General features: G+C 35.0%; 1 protein-coding gene and 1 long non-coding RNA gene across 18 annotated transcripts in view; one reads left to right on the top strand and one right to left on the bottom strand.

Moving 5' to 3' along the window:
• The window catches only part of LOC149579686 (uncharacterized), a 37900-nt gene that overhangs the window by 385 nt on the left and 15691 nt on the right, over window positions 1–21824 (top strand). The gene's annotated exons all lie outside the window — the stretch shown is intronic.
• Window positions 1175–21824, bottom strand: part of LOC149579685 (uncharacterized) — a 54277-nt gene continuing 33627 nt past the window's right edge. For 15 of the 17 annotated variants that reach the window (XM_089786665.1, XM_089786628.1, XM_089786614.1 and 12 more), the window contains 3 exons: window positions 8511–8612; window positions 4977–5062; window positions 1175–1519 (listed from right to left, as the gene is read on the bottom strand). In XM_089786665.1, coding sequence (XP_089642791.1) covers window positions 4982–5062; window positions 8511–8612 — 183 coding nt within the window. In that variant the 3' untranslated portion in view covers window positions 1175–1519; window positions 4977–4981. Of the gene's footprint in view, window positions 1520–1615; window positions 2814–4976; window positions 5063–8510; window positions 8613–21824 lie in introns of those variants that run through there. The other 2 variants (XM_089786703.1, XM_089786693.1) reach the window with 1 other exon arrangement.

Here is a 21824-nt window from a genome sequence, read left to right as displayed (position 1 = left end):
GGATCTAACAAACCTACGGATTGTATTAACGTTCTAGATTTAGAGCAATATGACAATTACTGATTGCTAATTTTATATTGATTTCACTTTTGAATTGAATTACGATGACACTATCAGCTGTGTTCTCAATTTTGTTCTTTCACGGGAAAAAAAGTGAACAATCAGCCAATTACTGAAACCCAAACATGAGCTACCACATAGCTTTTACAATTTCTGTTAGGATTATATGTGTAGACAGCAGTAATTTAGGTTTATTTAAGACTTTCCCGCAGTCCTAGAGATTACAGGGGTTCTCTGCTGTGGGACAATCCCACCAGAAATCAAATTTGAGACTTCATCAATTTGTACATCGGTCTAGTTCAATTAAGCAGTCATCATACTTCAGACATAACAGTATCCATCTTTCACCTTGATTTCTTTGCACCTGCACGTACATTGATTCTTCTCTCCAAGGTAAAGGGTGGTGGATGTTTGCAATTTTAATCATGTAAATCACTAGCAGGACAGGATATTACAGAGCGCTCGGACTCTTAAATATTTATTTTCCTGTCATATTAACAGTTATTTCCTTGTCTTGTTTGAGAGATTCAAAGGAAAAGAGAAATAGCTCAGTTTACAATCTGTCTATTGAGTGAAATGGGTGTGGAAGAGAGTCTTCTCCTTATGTATGAAGCCAAAATGATATGAGGTTTGAGACAGATTTCTGTACAAGATTCTACCGGTAAATTTGGGATCACTACAATATATTTTCTTTAAAAAATTTAATCATATAAGCTGCATGAAGAAGACAATTCTTCATCGACTAGCCAATACACACTCATCTGTGATAAATTATCTGTTTTTACCAGCCATGGTATAACTCCTAACTGCATCAGTGGGTGGCAGATAATACCTTTTACCAACCACTTTTCTATCGGTCTGGAATCCCTAAACTCCAGGCTGTCGAGAAAACAGTGTTGTAATTATCAATTCTTTTGTTCTGTGCACATAAGTTGTCTATTCATATGAGTCCAAAGCTGTCTATTCATATAAGTCCAAAGTTGGCCATAACATAAATTGAGAACAAGATATATTTTGGGCACAGTTACCTGCTTACAGGAAAAAATTATTTGTATGACATAATGAAATTTTGTTTGACTAAGCTGAAATAACATAATGAATGACCAAAAACCACTTGAATAAAAATATGGCCACCATGGTCATGCTAAATGTGTGTGCTAACTACTTATAAAATACATTTTTTACATTTCTATGACAGTTCAAACTCTATTCGACAAATAATAATCAATAATGAATTTGAAAGGAATCTTTACAAAGAATTTATGGCCCTTTGCATTGCATTGGCTAGCCAGAAATATAGCAATCCTCTTCCTATGTACATTGAATGCCTTTGTAAGAAAAAGAATAATAGACCAAGCCTATTGAAAACAGCCCAAATCTCGCATCCATGACTGTCTCCATGTATAATCTCCAAATTGTCATGGACAATAGTGGATTTCAAAATTACAAGAATAAGAATCTGTAAATTCAGTAAACAAATACATGGAATCAAGTTCAGTATTATATCACTTCAGTGGAACCTAGAATGAAAATACATATAGAATTGAAAGGAATAAGAAAAACGTAAAGTCTAATAGCATAAACCTTTAAATACCATCATTGTTAAAAGTCCAAGCAACAACTTTAATATGAGAAGGAAGTTGCCAATAATGAGATTTACAGATTAAAGCACATGAATGTTTATCAGCAATTGCTTACTTCAACTATAATAGATCTTAATCCCTCTTTGTTATCCGTTATATCTTTCTTCATATATATACTATCAGCCTTTGTCTGTTTCCCAGGACATTCCAAAATGTTAAATGGTGAAAAAATTGGTAAATCATTATAATATGCACCGACAAAGCTATCCAAGAGATGCCAACAACTGCTTGTTGGAAAGAATCCTGGAAATTACTTAGAGTTAGGGTTATAAGAAGCATAATGAGCATCTGATAGTAGCGTGTAATATCAAAATCAAAATCAAAATTGATAGTTTGCAGCTTAAGATTTGCATTTGCCAGGCAGATCCCTTCCATCATCTATGCAGTGGTTCATCTACCCAACTCTGAGAAAATTTGACATTGCCACTCTTTTTTGTATCTTCTGCCTAAAGATTTCACAGGTACTTTTTATTTGTCTTCTGCACTTATGTTTTTTTAGAGTTGCTACCTGTCTTTTGAGATACCTGGGTGCTTTTGTTGGTCTTAACACTGATTTCAATTTTCTGGATACTTGATGGATTTTAGCTGTCATTTCTTTTGCTACTTGCACAGCTGGTTTAAAGGCTCGCCCTTTGGACTGCAACACTACAACCTACCCCCTCAAGTGTTGCAGAGCCCTCTTTCCAGGGGTTTGGCATCCAAACTTCTCATCCGATTTGGAATTGATGGTGCTTTCTGTTGATGTCTCTGGGAAGGAAACACTACTGCTTGTCATTTTTCTGCTACTTCCACAGCTGTTTTGAAGGCTCCTCCTCCACACTGCAATGCTACAACCTACCCTGTAAACTGGTGCAGATCTCTCTCTCTCTCCAGAGGTTTGGCATCCAAACTTCTCATCCAGTTTAGAAATCGACAATTATTCCTCTGCTGACAACCCTGTGGTGGAATAAACAAAGCTGCTTGTCAAGTATCAGAATTGGCTCTCGTCAGCAACTTCATCAGTGTCTGGTTCTCTTATAAATTACTGCCTTACTGGGTAGATGGGGAATGGAGATCATTGATCAAGGGAATTTTGACAAACCCCTGTGTAAGGGGCTTCTTTGTGGCAACCTGTAAGAAAAAGAAGAGAAATAGTTGATCTTTTGGAAAAATGGCCCTTTGTTTATGGATTTATGTAGTCTGTACCCAAATTACTAGACCATTCATTTTATCAAACAAAGGAGAAAACCTCTCAGGTGTCAGTTTTGGTAAAGATTAATGGTGATGCTATTGGAAAATGTAAGACTTGGGCTCATCCTAAATAAAGAATCTATCTTTAACAAATTTGTGTGGATGTGGAAATTCTTAATGGACATCTTGAATCAATTAATCTAAATTTAGAGTTTGAGCACTCTTAAAAAATGGACCGTGTATCCCTTTCAAATGCAACTTCTGTCATGGGCATGATCATTTTCAAAACTTTCCAAAGGTACCTTGTCCCTCAAAGGTTAAAAATGATGTTCATATAAAATCAAATAGAAAAGAAAACATGCAAAAGGAGGATCAAAATAACATCTGACAAATAACTCTTTTCCTCCAACTCTTTGTCCCTCAAGATGGTTCCTATGGAAACATTAAGGATTTCTGGAAAAAGAAAATTATGGTAAGATGGCCACTGTATATGTCCAAATTGTATAGCCTTACATGACAGCTCAATGATGACTTGGCAGTCCATCTTACATCCCACATAACAAGTCATATCTCCTCACAACTACTTAATCTCAATAGTATTAAGTCCCCTTCCATTTCTAGGAGCCTCCCTTGTAGTTTCAACGTCCTTGCCAACCACATACTTTTGCACATTCTTGATCTCATCTAAAGCTAAGATTCTACACCTAGATTTGTAGGGGCACCCATAAGACCCTATGCTTGCAAAGGCAACCTGGGTTATTACCCTGGTAAATGTAGTATCCCACCTTGCTGAAAGGGAGTATCCTATCATTTATAGTTGATGCATGAATCATTCAATTCCAACACTTCATCTTCCAGTTTCAAGAAGGGTTTTGTAAATGGCATGTCCTGCGGAATTTGAAGTGTGATGATTCACTTGATATGGAGTGAAATATATAGGAGCCTTTTCATCCATATAATGAGAGAGAGAAACCTAGCGTATTTGGAATTTAACAAGTGTCATTGACACTGAAAATAAGAGAAATAAAACTCTCTACGAATTTAAACCAAGTGGATTGACAATATTAAGCCAAAATCCAAACAAAAACAGATCAACACACGGTGAAATTATCAATTGTATCATTTTTTTAATCCAGTGTTGTAAGAAATTAAATTCTAGGTGGCTGACCAAGGATAATGAGATGCATGTAATACAGAATATCGTTATATGGTTTTTTAAGCTTAAAGTTTCTCAGAAGCAGATTCTATTTAAAGATGTTCCTAACAAAAAAATTGGATTAAAGCAGTCTTTTGGTGATACTGTTTCACAAGTTGGAGTAGCTACAGCATACGTAATAGTATGTTTTTTAATGGCTCTAAGGTATCTATTGCAGTCTTGTGCACAAGACAAAAGTCTTATTTGGTCACCCTTTTTATTAAAAGTGCATATGAATATTATGGCATCTTATCTACCTGGTTTTCTTCCTCTGCAAAATGTATTCAAGGCCCATTTATCAAGACTCTAATAGGGATTCTCACTCTTGCAAACTCAGATTATACCACCTCTTTAGATGGCTCACAGACTAAGGTTCATATAAAGCTTCAAGTGCTGATGAAACATATAGCAAATGTCAACTGGAGGTATAACCAGATATAGGACATTCTTGCGTGCGTGAGTATAGATAGCTCCGAAACCAGTCTCTAGATGATATACATTATATCAATAAATTCTATAAATTGCTTTCATTCTTTATAAATGTTATAAAGAATGTCAATTGGAGGTATAACCAGATATAGGGCCTTCTTGCATAGGTGAGAATAGATAGCTCCGAAACCAGTCTCTAGATGATGTACATTGATTTTATTCTTATATCAATAAATTCTATATATTGCTTTCATTCTTTATAAATGTTATAAATTGTTTTTATTATTTTTTAATAAATGTTATAAATTTATAATCATTCTAATAGATGTTATATGATAGCAATTGCAGAACTTATACATGTTATAGCAAAATAAATGAATTATATCTTACAGCAGCAAAGCTAATGACTAGGAGGTGTAATTAACTTTATCCATATCCTTAAAATCAAGTAAACGAGGAATAAAAATCCAAAGACTTACCACAATCACAGGCAGGAGCTTCGAAGTGTTTCCAAATCATTTTGCCTCATTATTTCTTTCTTGATCAATTTCACAACATCAAGGATCTGGAAATGCAATTAAAGTCGGCATTAATTAAATCGGAACACCAAAGAGTTGCATATTTTTTTTATTGAAAAAGCAGAAACAGAATTTTCATACTGGCACATCTTGAGGACAAGCATGCTGCAAAATTATTTCTAAATTCCAATGCAATATGCAAATGCGGAGAATTTGTGCTTAATGAAACCGTACATTCATTTTGCATCAAAATATTTTAAATTGACAAATGAATTAATTTAACTGACTGGATTGCACTCAATGCTTATAGCCCCCAAGACATTCGTCGACATAGGGATTGGCATTCGTGTCAAGGAAGCTCAATATATAGAAAAAAGCTTTGAGCTCCACTTCTAATATCCAAGTCTAATATTCATATTGGGTGTGTTTCAAATTATTATGGAAATCAACATTTCGAGTAACTAATTGTCAAGAAAAGATCTTTAGATTACCCTTTATGAGGTAGGGTGTGTGGATGTGTGTGCACATACATGTGTATGTGTATTGTACAATGCAATTTCTTTATACAAGCTAAATCTTTGTCTCAAGTGTACTATGTTACTCATATGAGCCAGATTTGTAAACATTCCTCAATATTTTTTAGAAAACAGTGCACTGCCCCAGAAAAACATATTGATTAAATATTAGGATTATATATCTGATATTAAATAATGTGGCTGAATACCTTTATAGTAAATATTTGATATTAATTTAGATTAGTTTTAATTAATAACTGCTTTCGCAAATGCTGATTGTCACATGTTAGACGACTGATTTATGTTGATGTTATTTGATTTTAATAGTTTATACACGATTGCAACTCACAACTAATGTGTTTGACTCTTATGGATTATGCAAAGTATTTCCCCTAATTGGAAGGAGAGCATCATGCCAGATGTGCTATCATCATTAAGTACAAATGTGGGCACAAAGGTAGTGTGTCCAGTATATTTTCTGGTCGAATAATTAGCAGCTACAAAGGGAACTGTGTAAATGTTTTCTAGTCATTATGGTTAGTCAAATCCTGGTTATGACATTATACGGATTAATCACATGCTGTCATATGTGGTTTAGTATGTTTGTGATTTACCCAATTATATCCTATTCACATGTACCAAAAGGTTAATTTAGACGTGTGGTGTTGATATTGCTTGATGTTTGCTTCATATGAGCACTATATAGTATGATATTATTGGTTACATTAATCTCTGATAAGTCAACAAGGGCCAGCCGTGATGACATATTCCATGGGTCTCATCATGGACTAATGTTTGTTATCCTTTTTTATTAGAACCCCTCAAACCCTAAAATGAGGCAAAGGTATGCATTGTGAAAAGATAGATATAGCAGTATTAGTGGCTCAGCTACCATGCTACGGGCGTTCAGCAACAGTATCATCGAGTCCTGGAAACTTTGCAAAAGGTATCATCCATAGATGAGTCAAGTATTGTTGAGTGAAATAAGGGGAATTTGCATTATAATACCAACAGGGAGTATGGGATGAGCTGGGAAACTATATTTCATTTGCTGGGTTGAGTGTTTATAAGCATCACTATTAAAATATTTGGAATAGGCTTTGAGTCAACTGTTGACAATAAAGGAGATAGAGTAGTGTTACAAGCCAAAGCTTTGGTTGAAGGGTGACAGAATTTCTGTTCACTACAGTATCAAGCTTTATCAGACATCACATCTTTTCATTGATATACATTTTAAATTTTGAAAGAAAATTTGTAGTCTGTTGTTCGGAAAGCATGTAATGTCAATTGGGGAGTATAAAAAGCGTGCTCTATAGGTGGGGAAGGAAGAAAATAGCCTCCCTTAACTTGATAAAACCCAAGAATAAAGTTGTCAACAGGGCCCAAAGGGTTGACAATCAGGCTTGTAAAACTCAATATGTCCTTGAATCATCAGAGTACTAAACAGAGCACATGGTTGTGAATCAGGCTTGTAATAAATCATGTATCATGTTTTTCAAGATTAGCAGCTATCTCATTCAAAACCATGTATGCCTCATGACATCTATACAATTGCAAATATTTTCAACCCTACATAAAAGCCATAAATTAAATTACATTGATCTGCATGCGTGCCTTCAATAAATTAGTTGAAGGCTGCAAAACTGTTCCCTGGTGATGTGCTATGGAAGAAGTTGCAATAGAAAAGAAAGCTAAAATAGCTTTCTTGAGATCGGGCTTGTAAAGAATCATGTCCCAAGGTTTTGAAGCTTATTAATCTTCAAAGCCACCTAAATTTCAAGACGTCTATAAAAATGCAAAATATTTTTCAAAGTCCAAACCTACATTAAGACTATAAATTCCGCACAAATGCCTTAAATAATTAGTTGAACTGTTGAGTACAACGTGGGAAGTCTTTTCTACAAGATAGTTCCTTAATGATATGCGCCAGAAGAACTTACAGTAGAAAGAAAAAATGAAATAGCTTTCTCAAGAGTTCAGCTATGCCTGGAAAACACAGATGACTGGCCTGGCCGAATCTGAATAGCTTTCTCAAGTGAGATTCTGAATAGTAGTATGTCGTATAAATGGATTTTACAATTTATGGATAGTGAGCAATCATTTAGGATTGAAAAATGTTAATTATCAGAGGCCCATTAGAGTATAGATAGGATTGCCACTCTGCTTGATAATTCCTGAAAATTACCATTTGTTACACACTATGAGATTGTCTCTTGCTTCAATATTTTTGGTAAATGTCAAAGTATAATTATAGTTAATGAGCCAAAATGCATAGAGAAACATATTAATCATTAAAATATTACAGAGTAACAGATTCTATTGCAGTATGGGAAGAATCCAGCATTTTAAAGACTAAAACTGCTGGCATTGATGATGATATGTAAATGCAAGTATCATATTTAAACCTGTTATTCATTAATAGTGATATGTTCGGTATCATATTTAATAGGAATCAAACCTACAAGCATGCAACTCGCCTAGAATTACTACAGTTTAAGGTGAAAAGTTACCATAAGGAAGTTAAATGTTGCTAAGCATGTGCAAAAAGTACCTAGAGAAAATAATAAACACGATTCAATTGATTAGTTAACTTCATGATTATGCACCTAGCATGTATACATTTCTTAAAATATGACTACATCTTGAAAAATGATCTCCAGCCATTAATCTGCCCAGCTCAATCTACACAGTAGTTCGATGCTTATTTAGAATGAAGGGTGACATTTCAGGTCTCAACAGTCAACTTTAGTCATTCACTACCAGAAGACAGTTTGTAATTGATTTTATCTTTACTCTGATTTTAGCTTAAAAGACCATATAATGGGAAAGAATGCATGGAAGAATTCCCTTACAAATTACACTAATTTATATCTAAGAATACCCAATGGTCAATTGAAAGAAGAGAATCAAACACCATTTGATAGAATTTATTCATCAAATGACAAAAAAGAATATTCCAGGTGCCTACATGTACTCTTACCCCTGGATAATGTTGCAGTATTGGTGCATAGTGACTGAGTACTGCATATACTTTCTCAAGTAAGCCTAGAAGACTGTCGACATCATCTCCCAACAAATCCACCTATAGTTGTACATGGAAATTAAAATCCGGCATAGAAAATAGCAATAAATTGTGAGAAAAAGAAGAAAAACTAGTATCTCAATGAATAAAATACAATTAAAAATATAACTTATATACTATCAATGTTATATCAAAGTTAACGATAAAAATAAAACAACTATGGTGATCTAAGAACATCGACAAGACAATCATAAATATAGTGTAAACTGTGGAATCAATCATGTGAATAATATAGGAATTCTGTCTGGTTGGTTAATACAGCAATCCAAGCTCTGTCTCAATTTAGTGAAAAACTAGATGCTGCATATTGAACACGAAGACCCGTTTAAAAGACCATTCATATTTGTTAAAAACCAATAAGGAGATAGCTACTTCAAGTGCAAAGTTTAATACCTATTGGTTTTTGCAGTTGAAGAATTAAATAAAAACAGGAGCACTGTAGGTGTTGAATGCACTAAGCACTGTTAATGTATTACCTGATTTACCTGAATAAGAAATAATAGTGGAAAAAAAAGTTTTCTATCAGAATATTGCAAGTTTTTTGGAATTTTTCCTCTGTTGTGTGAAGCCTGGATGATTAAGATTTTCTGTTTGCAGTTTTAAAAGGAAATACTATAGATATCTCTCAGTTTTGTAAGTTTAAGATTTCTTGATTTCGGCAGTGTAAGCAATTTCACCACTTTCAATTCATCCTCATTCCCAATTCAAGATCTATTCCATGATTTCAACATTATTTTAGATTTTTGAATTTAGGTTTGGACCATTTAAGATTTCAGTTGAATACTTTAGCTACCAACTTCTTATTGCAAATATCTCACACCTATCAACCAATCTAATACATTCACAGATTCAAATTGGGCCCTCAACAGTGTATTGAAGCCACACTCTTGCCTATGTGGGTGGCAGCGTCCATAGATTTTTGTCACCTACACCAATTCAATTGAAAATTTCAAATCAGAAATTACTGTGAAGGAAGGAACATTACAAGTATTAATAGAAGAGATGAAACAGTGTGTGGATTGAATAAGAGAGGCCCAAGATTCATTGAACAGAAATCAAAAGGAGGGAACAAAACATTGGATTGGTGACAATGTGTAATGTCCCCTTTTTGGGTGCCCTGATTTTTGCCCTAGAATCACAAATTCCATTAAACTGAGAATCGTAAGATGGTTAGAGATAAAATTATACCACTTAAAATGCTTTTTAACAAGATAAACCCTGATTTGGGTCCTGCAATCACAAAATAAGGAACAAGTATATACAAATTGACTATTTTGTTAGTGTAATATATCTGCCTTTAAGGTTTCAAATTCTCACAATAATTCTTCCATATGGTCTATCCTTCACAAATAGTACCTTTCTATGATGTAACTCATGCCCATTCCCCACAAGGCTTTTTCCCTTTCCTTTGTATGATATATCCATTCCACTGTGGAACTCTTGCCTTTGTATGATGTAGCATGGCCCATTCCAGCATGGGCCTTATTCCCTTACCTTAATATGGTGTAGCTCATGCCCATTCTGCTGCACGACTGTTGCCTTTGTATAATGTACAAAGGCTTATTCCACCAAAAGAATTATCCCTTTCTTTTGTATGGTGTAGCATGGTCTATCCCACTGCAGGACTTACCTATCTTGTGAGGCATTCATACTACTTTCATTGTTTCCTTTGAGATTAATATAATCTTCTCTTAATTGATTTCCCCTTTTTATTTCCTCTTCAAATGGAGCCTGGAGCCTCCTCCTTCCTTAATACACCCTTTCATTCATTAACGCCCTTATGAAAGGATCACACCCTTTGATTATGAAGATGTATACATCTTGTTTGACAACTTTCACTCCTTATTTGATCTTCACCTATCTCTCTCTAATCAAACATGTCTTTACTAATTTCCAACTCAGCACATATCCCATTTAAGATCTGTGTATCCTCTTCAAGAGTCATGAGCATTCATAATTGACCCTCTTTCGAATAATCGCAACCCTTCATAATTACAACCCTTTCGAGTAGTCACAACCTTCATAACTATAACATTCTCAAAGAGTCGAACCCTATTGAAGAGTCACAACCCACAAATAGTCACAACCCTTCACCTTTTGAAAGTTGCTTCCATATTTTTTTCCTTTTCCTTTCCCTTTATACCTCCTTTATTCTTATGGTCTACTCTATTTTCCTCTTCCCCCTTTTCCCCCAAATGATGTTCTCATCGCTCCCTTTTAAACCTCTCATTTGAGGGAGACACAACTTTTCCATTCATGCCTTTCTGCTTTTTGTTTAACTTAACTGATATTTTATTATTATTATTATAATTATTATATATTTATAGTTTTATTATTATTGTTTATTAATTAATATTATTTGCAAGTAGGGGGCATCACACAATGATCGTTGTAGGAAACCATACGATAGAAAAGAAGAGACTAATTTACATTATAATGAGTAGAAACCTTTGCAAAAAGCCTCCATGGGAGGATCAGTCATGAAAATTTTGAAAACCAGAAAAATTGACATAGATTAGCATCACTCAGAGATCACATGAAAAGCATTTTGTCCCATGTTTGATGGCCAATAAAATATGAGGATGAAAGGACCAAAAAAACTGATCTGCTATTCTATACCACGAGGAACCACCATTTAGTTAGTGACACAAACGATGGAGACATAAGTAGGTGATGGTGATCAATTGGATATAAACCACCTGGGACCAGTTTATGCCTGCATTTCACAATTGTTTAATGTATATAAAAAGATTTTATCCCTTCAAGACATGGACTGGCAAAGCACTGTAGTATACTATTCTATAAAACTTTTCCTAGCTAGCTTCTTATAGAGAATATCTCTTCATATAAAAAGGTTACTATATGCTTTTATGGACTGGGGGAGTCCACCATAGGATATGCTAAGGCTTTGAAGGCTGACATTCTTGAAGAAGTCATGCTAAAAGCAATCCTAATGCTGGATCTTGCCCCAAATTCCAATATTAATTGTAGATTCTATAGCATTGTAAAATTTGGTTCCTCAAGTTTTAATTAATGATATCAAGTTTCCATTATCCATCATATTGTTCAATATTTTTTTTGGATTTGATTGTGTTGAAGCTTTTTCACCAGTATTTTGGATCACAATTTGTAGTCCATCATCAATATGATAGCGCATTATAGGAGAAGAAACAATTTACTGCAGACCACAACAAGCTAAAAAGATAAAGGGGAGAAAGGGTAAAGGTTGCACACAAATCAAAGACCATGGCAATAAATCAGGCAAAAAAATTATGAGCTAAAATTAAATTACAGGGAATAATATTGTAATAATAATCAACCTAGATTTTCTTTTTGAGAATAACTTCACAAATTAAGATGCAAACCAACTTCCTGCTTTTCAATCATCCAAATCCCAGTATGGGCAGGGTGAGACCATACAATGCTTCAGAAGAATTAATTAAAATGCAGTGTTGAAAGGAAAGCATCAGGCAGCAAGCCAGCTAATACCACATATTCAATGGGGCTGCATGTGCATTACAATAAGTAAATGAACATCTTCCACTCATCCAACATGGAGCAATAGGATGCACTTTCTTTTTCAATGCAAACATTTATACGACACCGAAATGTACTTATTCAGTGGTGAGTGATTACAATAAAGTATAAACCACTTATTCAGTAGGGTAAGTATCAGCAATATCAAAATTCAGAACGACTCACTGGCAATATTACCATCTAACGTTACAAGTTTAACGCCTATAAAGGAAAAACCTTTTGGCAGTATGACACTCTGAAGCATTACGATGTTAGCTCATATGCAATATTACCACTGATTAATTGTTGACAAAGATGCTGATACAACAAACTGCTGTTACAAAGTGCTGATAAAACAAAATAATGCTGATATAAAGAAAATTGCTGCAATACTCTCACACGTGCCAAAATAACCAATACCAACAATACAAATAACAATCTGATATCTTACATATATGAAGTAGATGGCTTGTGGAGGTTTGGAAATTCGCTTTTTGCTCCTCTTCATAGAATAACCAGGCTGGCACTCAAGCTGATAATGCCCTGAAAATTTTGATTAAAATAGCAAATATTCCCAAACTAATCCATCATCAAGATCACACACTCAACACTTCAAACCAAGGTTGCACAAGTACTTGGGTACTTGGTGCAGGAGCATCAAGAGATGCCATGAAGGCTTTGAACACATCAAGGAATCGACGGAGTGATATTGGGTCTGGAGAACCTAACTATGAAATAAGGTCCATAGTTTTAATGAATTCAAGAATGTGATCAAATGTCCTAATGGTCCTGGTAAGGACCATAGGACCAAAAGTTGTCAAGTGGCACCTAAGATGCCAAATGGGATAAAATAGATGTAACAAGTCCTAAATAATGGAATAAGGTCAATTTTGATCATAGGTAAAGTGGTAGGAGTCTAGGGGTTTACATTTCATAAGTTCACAAATTTGAAATTCAAATTCCTAACAGTTAAGTATTGGTGGGCGTAAACAAATCTGTTGTTTTTGGAATTGTAATGATCAGAACCAACTAGAATCGGCTGAGGAAGGTTGGAACAGGATCTATAAATCCTCTAAAATGTGTTTGATGTAGGAGAGAGACAGAGATCTAAAGAGTTGTACAGGAGATACAAAGTGAAGTCAATAATAAACAGTTTTCTTGAAAACTGAAGTTTGTCACATGATTTATTGATTCATTTGAGTAAGCAAACATTTGAAAGTAGTTGTGAATTAATCTGAGATTTTAATACTGACTTGAATGTTATACTAACAAAGTTCCATCAGAATTTCCATTTTGCGCTGCTGACAGATTCATTTCATGCTACTGTTTTTTCTGATTCAGAAGGGTTTTGATGGTAACTAGGGCCATTCTGTGAAAGTTGCCTCTGTTTCACCTAGAATGGGCCATCTGTAACATAAATGAGATATTACCAACCTAATATATGCAGGGTGTGTGGTTTGACTGGTGTACACCAAGAGAATTGACAAGTAAAGCTAATGAATTTGAAGCCAACTGGCCTTAATAAGGGGTTTGTTTCATGTTGGAACATGTCAGTACATGTTTAATGAATGGTGAAAAACCTGATAGCAGAGTCTGGAAGTGAGATTTTCTGAGTTATCTAGAAAGCCCTAGGGCGAGTCAATTAAGTGAGGGTATGGTATTTTGGTGTCTTAGAAGTTGTGGCAAATTCTATAACTGGCAAAATCGTTGGTTTTATGACAAATTGAGATACTATATGGAGTTTGGTGGAGTTTGATCAAGTTTTGGAAGTACTTCCTTTGGAAAAGAGGGCTAATTTGCCCCTGGAATTGGTGAAATTGCCTCATTTCATACATTTAGATAAAAACAATTATATCTGGGGTTTTGGTATGTTGTAGTAGGCTTTAAAGGGTATTTGAATCAGGAGTTTATTTGGTGAGTTGTTTGGAATATTTGAGAGAAGAGGTCAGAAAACTGTCTCTGGAGACCTAATTGAGAGATTTCTGATTAAGCCTAGTCAAGGACAGCTGTTGAGTTTGCTTGAAATGTCAGAGATTGGGGTTTGGAAAACTGTTAGGGCAGGTATATTTGAGAAAAATAAAACCATTCAAAGTGATAGAATCCATGGTTAGGATATAGTATCAAAATTTGGCATTTGGAGGCATTGCAATAAAAAGGAAACCTAATACAATTTTGAAGAGTTGAAGTACTTTAATCTAACAACTTAGAAGTCTTTTTAGGAACCACAATCCCTCTACATCATTGTGGTATCAGAGCCACTAGTAGATTCTAGTGTGAGGGAAGAAGTTGTTGTATGTGGTGTGGTTGTGGTATAGACAAGATGCCACCAAAGAACCAGATCACAAAGGAATTGCAAGAGTTGAGAGGAACGCTTGAAAGGGAAACAAGTGAATGAAGGGACCAAGAAGTAGCCAGAGAAGAGGCTAGGGCTAGCGAGGAAAGACAGTGGACAAGGGAGAATGCAACACTGCAAGCAAGACTTGAAGTCTTGGAGAAGAAGAGAGCATGTTGCACAAGAAGAGGGTGAAGAAGAAGAAATACATGTGAGAGCAGGGCATGAGCAACCTGTTGAAGAGGAAGAGGATCCAGAAGAGAGGAAGTTTGTGAGGATACTGAAAGCAGTGCAAAATGGTGGAGGTGAGAATTACATTAATTTACCGATTTATCAAGGGAAGATGGATAGTGAAGTTTTGGAATGACTAGATGCTTTGGAAAATTTATTTGAATGTGAAAACATGGAAGAAGAGAAGAAGGTGAAGTTTGCAAAAACCAAGTTAAGAGGGACTACATTGACATGGTGGTCTAGTGTTCCAAATGACAGAATAGCTAGAGGCTTGGCAAAAATGTCAACATGGGCTTGGATGAAAGAATTGATTGGAGAACGTTTTTTACCATTTGATTATGCAATTCATGTGAAGAGGATGGGACAACATCTGAAGTAGGAGGACATGGATGGGACGTCCTATATTGAGTAATTCCATAAGATTGGTATTAGAAGAGGTGTGGAAGATGAAGATGAGAAAGTGGAAAGGTACTTTAATGGGCTGAGGTACAACCTTCAGGATGAAATAGGTTTGCAAATGCCTAGGACATTGGGAGAGTGTTTCCAAATGGGAGTTAGAGTAGAAGAGAGATTGAAGAGAAAGCAAGAAAGACAAGGAAGTGGACGATAAGGAGGAAATGCAAAAAGGGGAAGAGGTAACAGATCAATTTATGAGCAAGTGACAGAGCAGTAATGAAAAGTGAAAAGAACCATTTTCTGATCCAAAAGGAGGCTACGGAAGTGGTGGAAGATTTGGAACAGGAAGGGGCACAGTTTCAAGAAGATGTTACACGTGCAATTAGGTAGGGCATCCCTCGTACAAGTGCCCTAACATGTATCAGTCAGATAAGGGCAGAGAAAGGAGAGTGACCTTGACTCAAGGGGAAGACAAGAAAGAGGAAAAGAAAGTTTTGGCAGGATATTCAATGCTGGAAGGTGATTTTCTCATGGTGAGACAAGGGCCATTGCAGCAGCAAACAGAACCTAAGGTATGTATTTTTTAGAACCTAATGTTTATATTAAGGTAAGATTTGTAAATTGATTATAGACTCAGGGTCTCATGATAACTAGTTTCCTATGAGATGGTCAATAAATTAGACTATAAAGATTTCCTCATAGATGTCCTTATCATGCTACTTGGGTCAGTCAAGAACAACATATCCTCATTAGGGAGCAAGCATATATAAATTCTTCTATTGTGGAATAAAGAGAGAGTGGTACCTATAACTTGTGCACACTTATTACTAGGAAGACCTTGGGAACATGAAAGGAAAACTATGCATGAGAGATGCCAAATGGGATAAAATGGATGTAATAAGTCTTAAATGTTGTAATAAGGTCAATTTGTGATCATAGGTAAAGTGGTAGGAGTCTAGGGGTTTACATTTCATAAGTTTACGAATTTGAAATTCAAATTCCTAACGGCTAGTTGGGTATTGGTGGGCCTAAACAAATCTGTTGTTTTTCAAATTGCAGTGATAATGACTGATTAGAATCGACTGAGGAAGGCTGGAACTGTTAAAGTTGTAGCTTCAGTCGGATTGATTCGATCTGATATACATTATTGTTATTGATAAATCATTATTTCCTATATATACTTATCCATGTTAAATAATATATATATATATATATATTGTTATACATATTATGTAATAATATATTATATGTATGGTTATTTACATTACTAATATATTAATATGTCAACTAGTGATGATTAACCGTAGAGACGTGTCTCTTCCTCTCTTATTTATAAGTCTTCATTTGCATTTGGAACACAACCAATACAATGGCAATTGTTAGTACATTTGCAGCGATCCTAGAAAACAACATGGTATCAGAGCTAGATTGCAGATGTACGAAAGCCAAAAGGGAAGAATGATACCATTCATGGAGAGATCCAATGATGAAAATCAGAGGTAGAAGAGCATTTTTTTAAGACAGAACTGGAACATAGCTAAAGACTGTAGAATGAGGATCCTCGGACAACATCAGTCTCAACTGTGAAATACTATCAAGATACCTTGATGCAGGTCATACAAAGTGGAATGGATAGACAACATAAATGTTAGTCAAATGCATACCGCCTTCAATTAATCAACAGAGAGTGGTCTACTCAAGGCACGCAGGATGAAAATGGGAAGAGCTAGACCTGTGTAACCATGTCATTCACATCATCTATTGGTTAGAAGCGGAGTGAATACTACACATGACAGCTACCACCGCTGAGAAATAGATGGGGCAAAGAATAGATAACCGCCAAAGGCACAAAAAATGAGCGATATGACCCTGCAAAACAAACAAATCAACCAATGAAAATTATATGAAATTGATGAATGAAAAACATTTCTAAAAGATTCTGTAGTGAAGCCAAAGGAGGATAAGAAAAATATTATAATGAAGACCAGTATAATGGCGCACAAAAAAAAATGACAATCTAACTTACTCGGCAGAGTATCTCCACGTAGATACCTCCGAGCAGGTGTTAAAAGATTAACCACATCATTTTTAATAAAAGTGGTACGACCAAAAGTAAAGAGGCCTTCAAACCAATAAAAGGGACCCATTGACTTTACAGAGGATAAAATAAGTTACTCCCTATCCCATGCTATGTACACTCAGCGCCGATCCTTCTGCCACGTAAAAGCATCAAGGAGGAGAAAAACATTGCGGGTCCCAAGTTCGAAGGATGAGCCATGTGTTTGAAGAGAATACGAGACTGGTAAAAAATAGGACTTCATATTATGGAATGTACCAGTAGTGAATATGTTATACCAATGAAATAAGACATTGCAGAAAAAGGTTCGACATAACAGTGGCCCCACATATTCGTTAAAGCCAAGGGCATTGATTAATCATTGACCCAGGCAGGACTTTGACGAAAGACTAAGTTATTACAAGATTGGTAGGGGCTTCTGGTACTGACTCTCGTAAACGTATATGAAAGCCTTTAAGAATAATATTTTTAATTCAATAATGAGGGTCAAAAGAGACATTGGTTTCGATTTTGAGAAGAAAACTAGTACAAAGAAAATTTCTGATAAAGGACCATAAAACATTGTGCATTAAATAAACGGCTGCCAATAAGAACTAAGGCAGAAATAGGAGTCAAGGGAGAACACAAATGTGAATAAAAACACCACAAGCATAATAAGGAATCCGATGTAGAGTGAGTAAAGGAATCAAATCCTTAGAAGCACGACCATAAGAGAACATAAAGGTGTTTCAATTGAGTGTGAGGGAGACAAAGAAACACCACAAGGGCATCTAGGTAAGGGAATAGGAAGACAAGATTCGATTTACAAAACTCCATTGGCATATATAACAGCAATGACACAATTAGTGGACAAATTAATAAAGGATGGGCATTGCTAAGATTTGGAGATTGATTTGGTGATTGGGCAAAGGTCGAGTTTGTAGGAATACCAAAGGATAATATTGCAATTTCTATGGTTTGAGACATATTGAGATAGTTTATGATTTGATGCAAAGGAGAGAAGTATTTTTGTTATGTCCAACAATTATTTCAATTTATTTGTGTGATCATTTTAGGTGAAATTAGTAAGAAAATAGTATGTTAGAGTACAAAATATATAGAAGATTGAATATATGTATATATGTTCAAAATATATATTTATCTATATTTTATTATAATAATATTTATTTGTAGACTTATTTCTAATTTCAATACATACTATAAGAGCTATTTTCCTTGATTTTTCCTCTGAGAATGTTATTGCAGGAGTAGGGAGATTGAGAGGGAGACTGACGTGTTATTAGAGGCAACCTTGAAAGAGAGGGAGAAGACTAAGGATGTTATTCAATTAACCTTCAGTGATCTTTGTCTTATTGATTGAGAGGGAGTAACTGATAGCATAATTTTAGTGATAAGGAAGGAAGTGTGAAATGGGAATGTCAATTCAATGAATAAGAATGCACATTTACCGTCAAAATAAGATATTCATATTTATTACCACCTTAAACAAATCGAGAGTTTCAATTAATACAAAAGGCGCTAGGAACTGTAGGCCCACTTTTGAGAGAAACTTACTAAGGAGAGGGGTCATCACAGTGGTAGCTAAGATAGGATATATGTGATTTAGTTGAACAACATTTTGTCAATAGGATGCATATACATTGAGATCACAAATAGATTACAAGCTTACTCCTAAAGCAAATTGGTAGAAATTTTCCGACTACATAAAATAAAATGAGTGGAAATTATACATTGTAGGGGGAATAATAATAATCAATATTTCATTCCCACTTAAACCATCTTTAAAAGGGGGAGATGTCAGGGAAGGGGCATCATCAAAGTTTCAAATCTGAATCATCATTTCATTTATGCATATAGGCTTTCATTAAAGTAGCTTGTATCAAGGATTTATAGATAACTATTCTTCTTTTTTTACAATCATCTACTTATTGTAGTCTTTCTCTTATTTGTAATTCTATACATACTAAAAGAGTTATTTGACTTTATCTTTTCTTTTTTCATCTGAGGATGTTCTTGCGAGAAAAGAAAGCTAGTACTTTACACATGCTACCAAAATATTGTGTAGCCTCAATCTTATGATAGTAGCTCGAAAGAAGCTGTGATCTAAAATTCATTAGTCCTCTGATGACGAAACTAGATAAAATAAGGCTCTTAAAGCAAATATTCTTGATGATGATTAAGAGGGAGTCTGACACTTCTTCAAAGGCAATATAAGAGTTCAAAAGGTTGATATTCAGAGGGAGTCTAAAAATACATGGTGTGACTACGTGATTTTAAAATGGACCTACCCATGTCTATGTCATGAGGAAGTAATAACTTATCACCAAAATGTCAAAAGATTGATATCAGATTTACAGGGAGTTCGACAAACATCCTTAGGCGAAGAGAGCTCTAAGGAGTAACTAGAGGACCTGACTTCCCAGGATCATTGTTTAGAGGAAAATTTTGAGGTGCAATCCTTTGTAAATGGTATCTTCTCTATGAGGAGAAGTTCTAAGCGAAATTCCTTGTAATGCATTCTTCTCTGTGAGAGAGAAATGAGGTGAAAGCCTTTGTACCACCCTCTAACTTGGTTTATGGTGGTTACTATTTCGCATATGATATGTAATGAAAGGTGACAATCTTTCATGTGTGTAAGGTCACTATTGTAAGGTGACGACATTATCAATAGTTTGACCTATCTCCTAGATATGCTACATTAACTTGTAGCACCTAAATGTGTTGGATGTCTAGGAGCAAGTGTTATCATGGTTCTTTGGGCCAGATTTTGCTAGACCCCATGATAACCAACTCATCATGGCTCTTTGGACCAGATTTTGTCGGACACCATGACAACCAACTTGTTATGGTTCATTAGGCTAGATCTTGACAAACACCATGACATAATTACTATTATAGACCACACTTAAGGTGGTGTTTAAGCTTATATTAAAGTTATGGTAATTGTTTCAATTGAGTTATGCAAGGTGAGAAATTTTGCCTCATAGTGAATTGAATATCATACTAAGATGATATCTCTTTATATACTTGAGAGCATAATGTGTTCTACAAATCTTCCCTAGCTAAGAGGGAGTGTTAAAGTTGTAGCTTTAGTCGGATTGATTTGATCTAATACACATTATTGTTATTGGTAAATCTTCATTTCCTATATATACTAATCCATGTTAAATAATATTAATTATTGTATATAATACATATATGTATGTATGGTATATATATAATTTGGTGAAGCACGGTTGTGAGCATCAATTAGATCCAATAAGTGCTAAGTGTTCCATTTATTCTCATGAGAGATGGATTGTTGTGAATTACTAGTCATGAAACTTGAGTCGATGAGTTTGACTCAAAAACTACACAGTTAAATTGTGAGATCAATATCATAATTTGACTTGCTGTGGAAAATTATCTCTTACTTATCAATTGATGAGCTTAAGGGGCTTTCTAATGAATGGTTCATAAGGCACAACACTTGGTGAAGGTTTTGCAAATGGGGTTACAAGTAGAGTGTGTTTAACCATGAAGGAAACTTTGTAGTTATGCGCACTAGAGCTGGAGTAGTACTAGGATGGGTAACCACCCAGAAAGTCTTGATGCTTCACCTCTGTGAGCATCACCTATATCCAATGAGTGCTAAGTGATCCATTTATTCTCATGAGAGATGGATTGTTGTGAATCACTACACATGAATGAGTCAATGAATTTGACTCAAAAACTACATAGTTAAATCCTAATAGCAATTTTTGTCAACTAGATTGCACTCTATGGTGAAAAGAAACTTTCAGCAATCTAGTGAAACATGGCATGATCCTTGGCCTGTGAGTATGCCATGTTAGGGATCAACCTCTGGTATAAAAAGTTGGCTTCCCTTGAATCACCTATTAAAACTTGACTTAAACTTTGTAGGAAAAGGGGAAGAGAGGAAACAAATAACATAAACTTTACTTGAAATGAATGTGATTCACCAAAATTATGAGGGCGATTCAGCCTTGAATAGAAAACCCACAACTGGAAATGAATATAATAGTTTGATCATAGAAAGATCTTGCTAGCTTTAGGTGCATAAAATCTAACAAGGTGCAGATGTTTAGAAGAAAGAAACCATGTTCACGACTTCTAAACTTGATTACACACAAATTGCACTAACTTATTTCATGAAACTACCTCCCATATGCCTCATAAACATTAACCTTTGAACCAAGGATTTATTAAAGATCACACTAACTTGTTAACAACACTTCGAAGACAATGACAAGTAGAAAATAGGACCAAAGAAGAATACTGTCATATCATATTCAAAAGGACAAATGCTCAAAAACTGCATCGCAAAATAGGACTTGAGATACACACAATACTAACTCTCCAAGGAGAAATAGCCAACTCCAAGGAGGTAGAATGCAAGAACTAACTAAAAAACACCAAAGACGAGGGTATAAATAGGTGAAATCTGGCATCTCCATGGAATATGCTGAAATCTGAAATCTGACATTTTCCCAAATTTGGTTGGTAGGTGTATGCAACATGGGAAATATATATTTTGAAAATCCTTCAACAAAATCAATCCTCCAAATCCATGACTTGTGCGTAATTAAATCCAATTATCTCCTCAAATCTTGCATTTTATAATTACATTCAAATGGAATGATTTATAAAAATATCATCC

The sequence above is a fragment of the Cupressus sempervirens genome, chromosome 1 (genome assembly GCF_028749045.1).
Source record: "Cupressus sempervirens isolate cs-2001-9-10 chromosome 1, ASM2874904v1, whole genome shotgun sequence".
Taxonomy (NCBI): Eukaryota; Viridiplantae; Streptophyta; class Pinopsida; order Cupressales; family Cupressaceae; genus Cupressus; species Cupressus sempervirens.
This window is presented reverse-complemented; position numbering and strand designations above follow the sequence as displayed.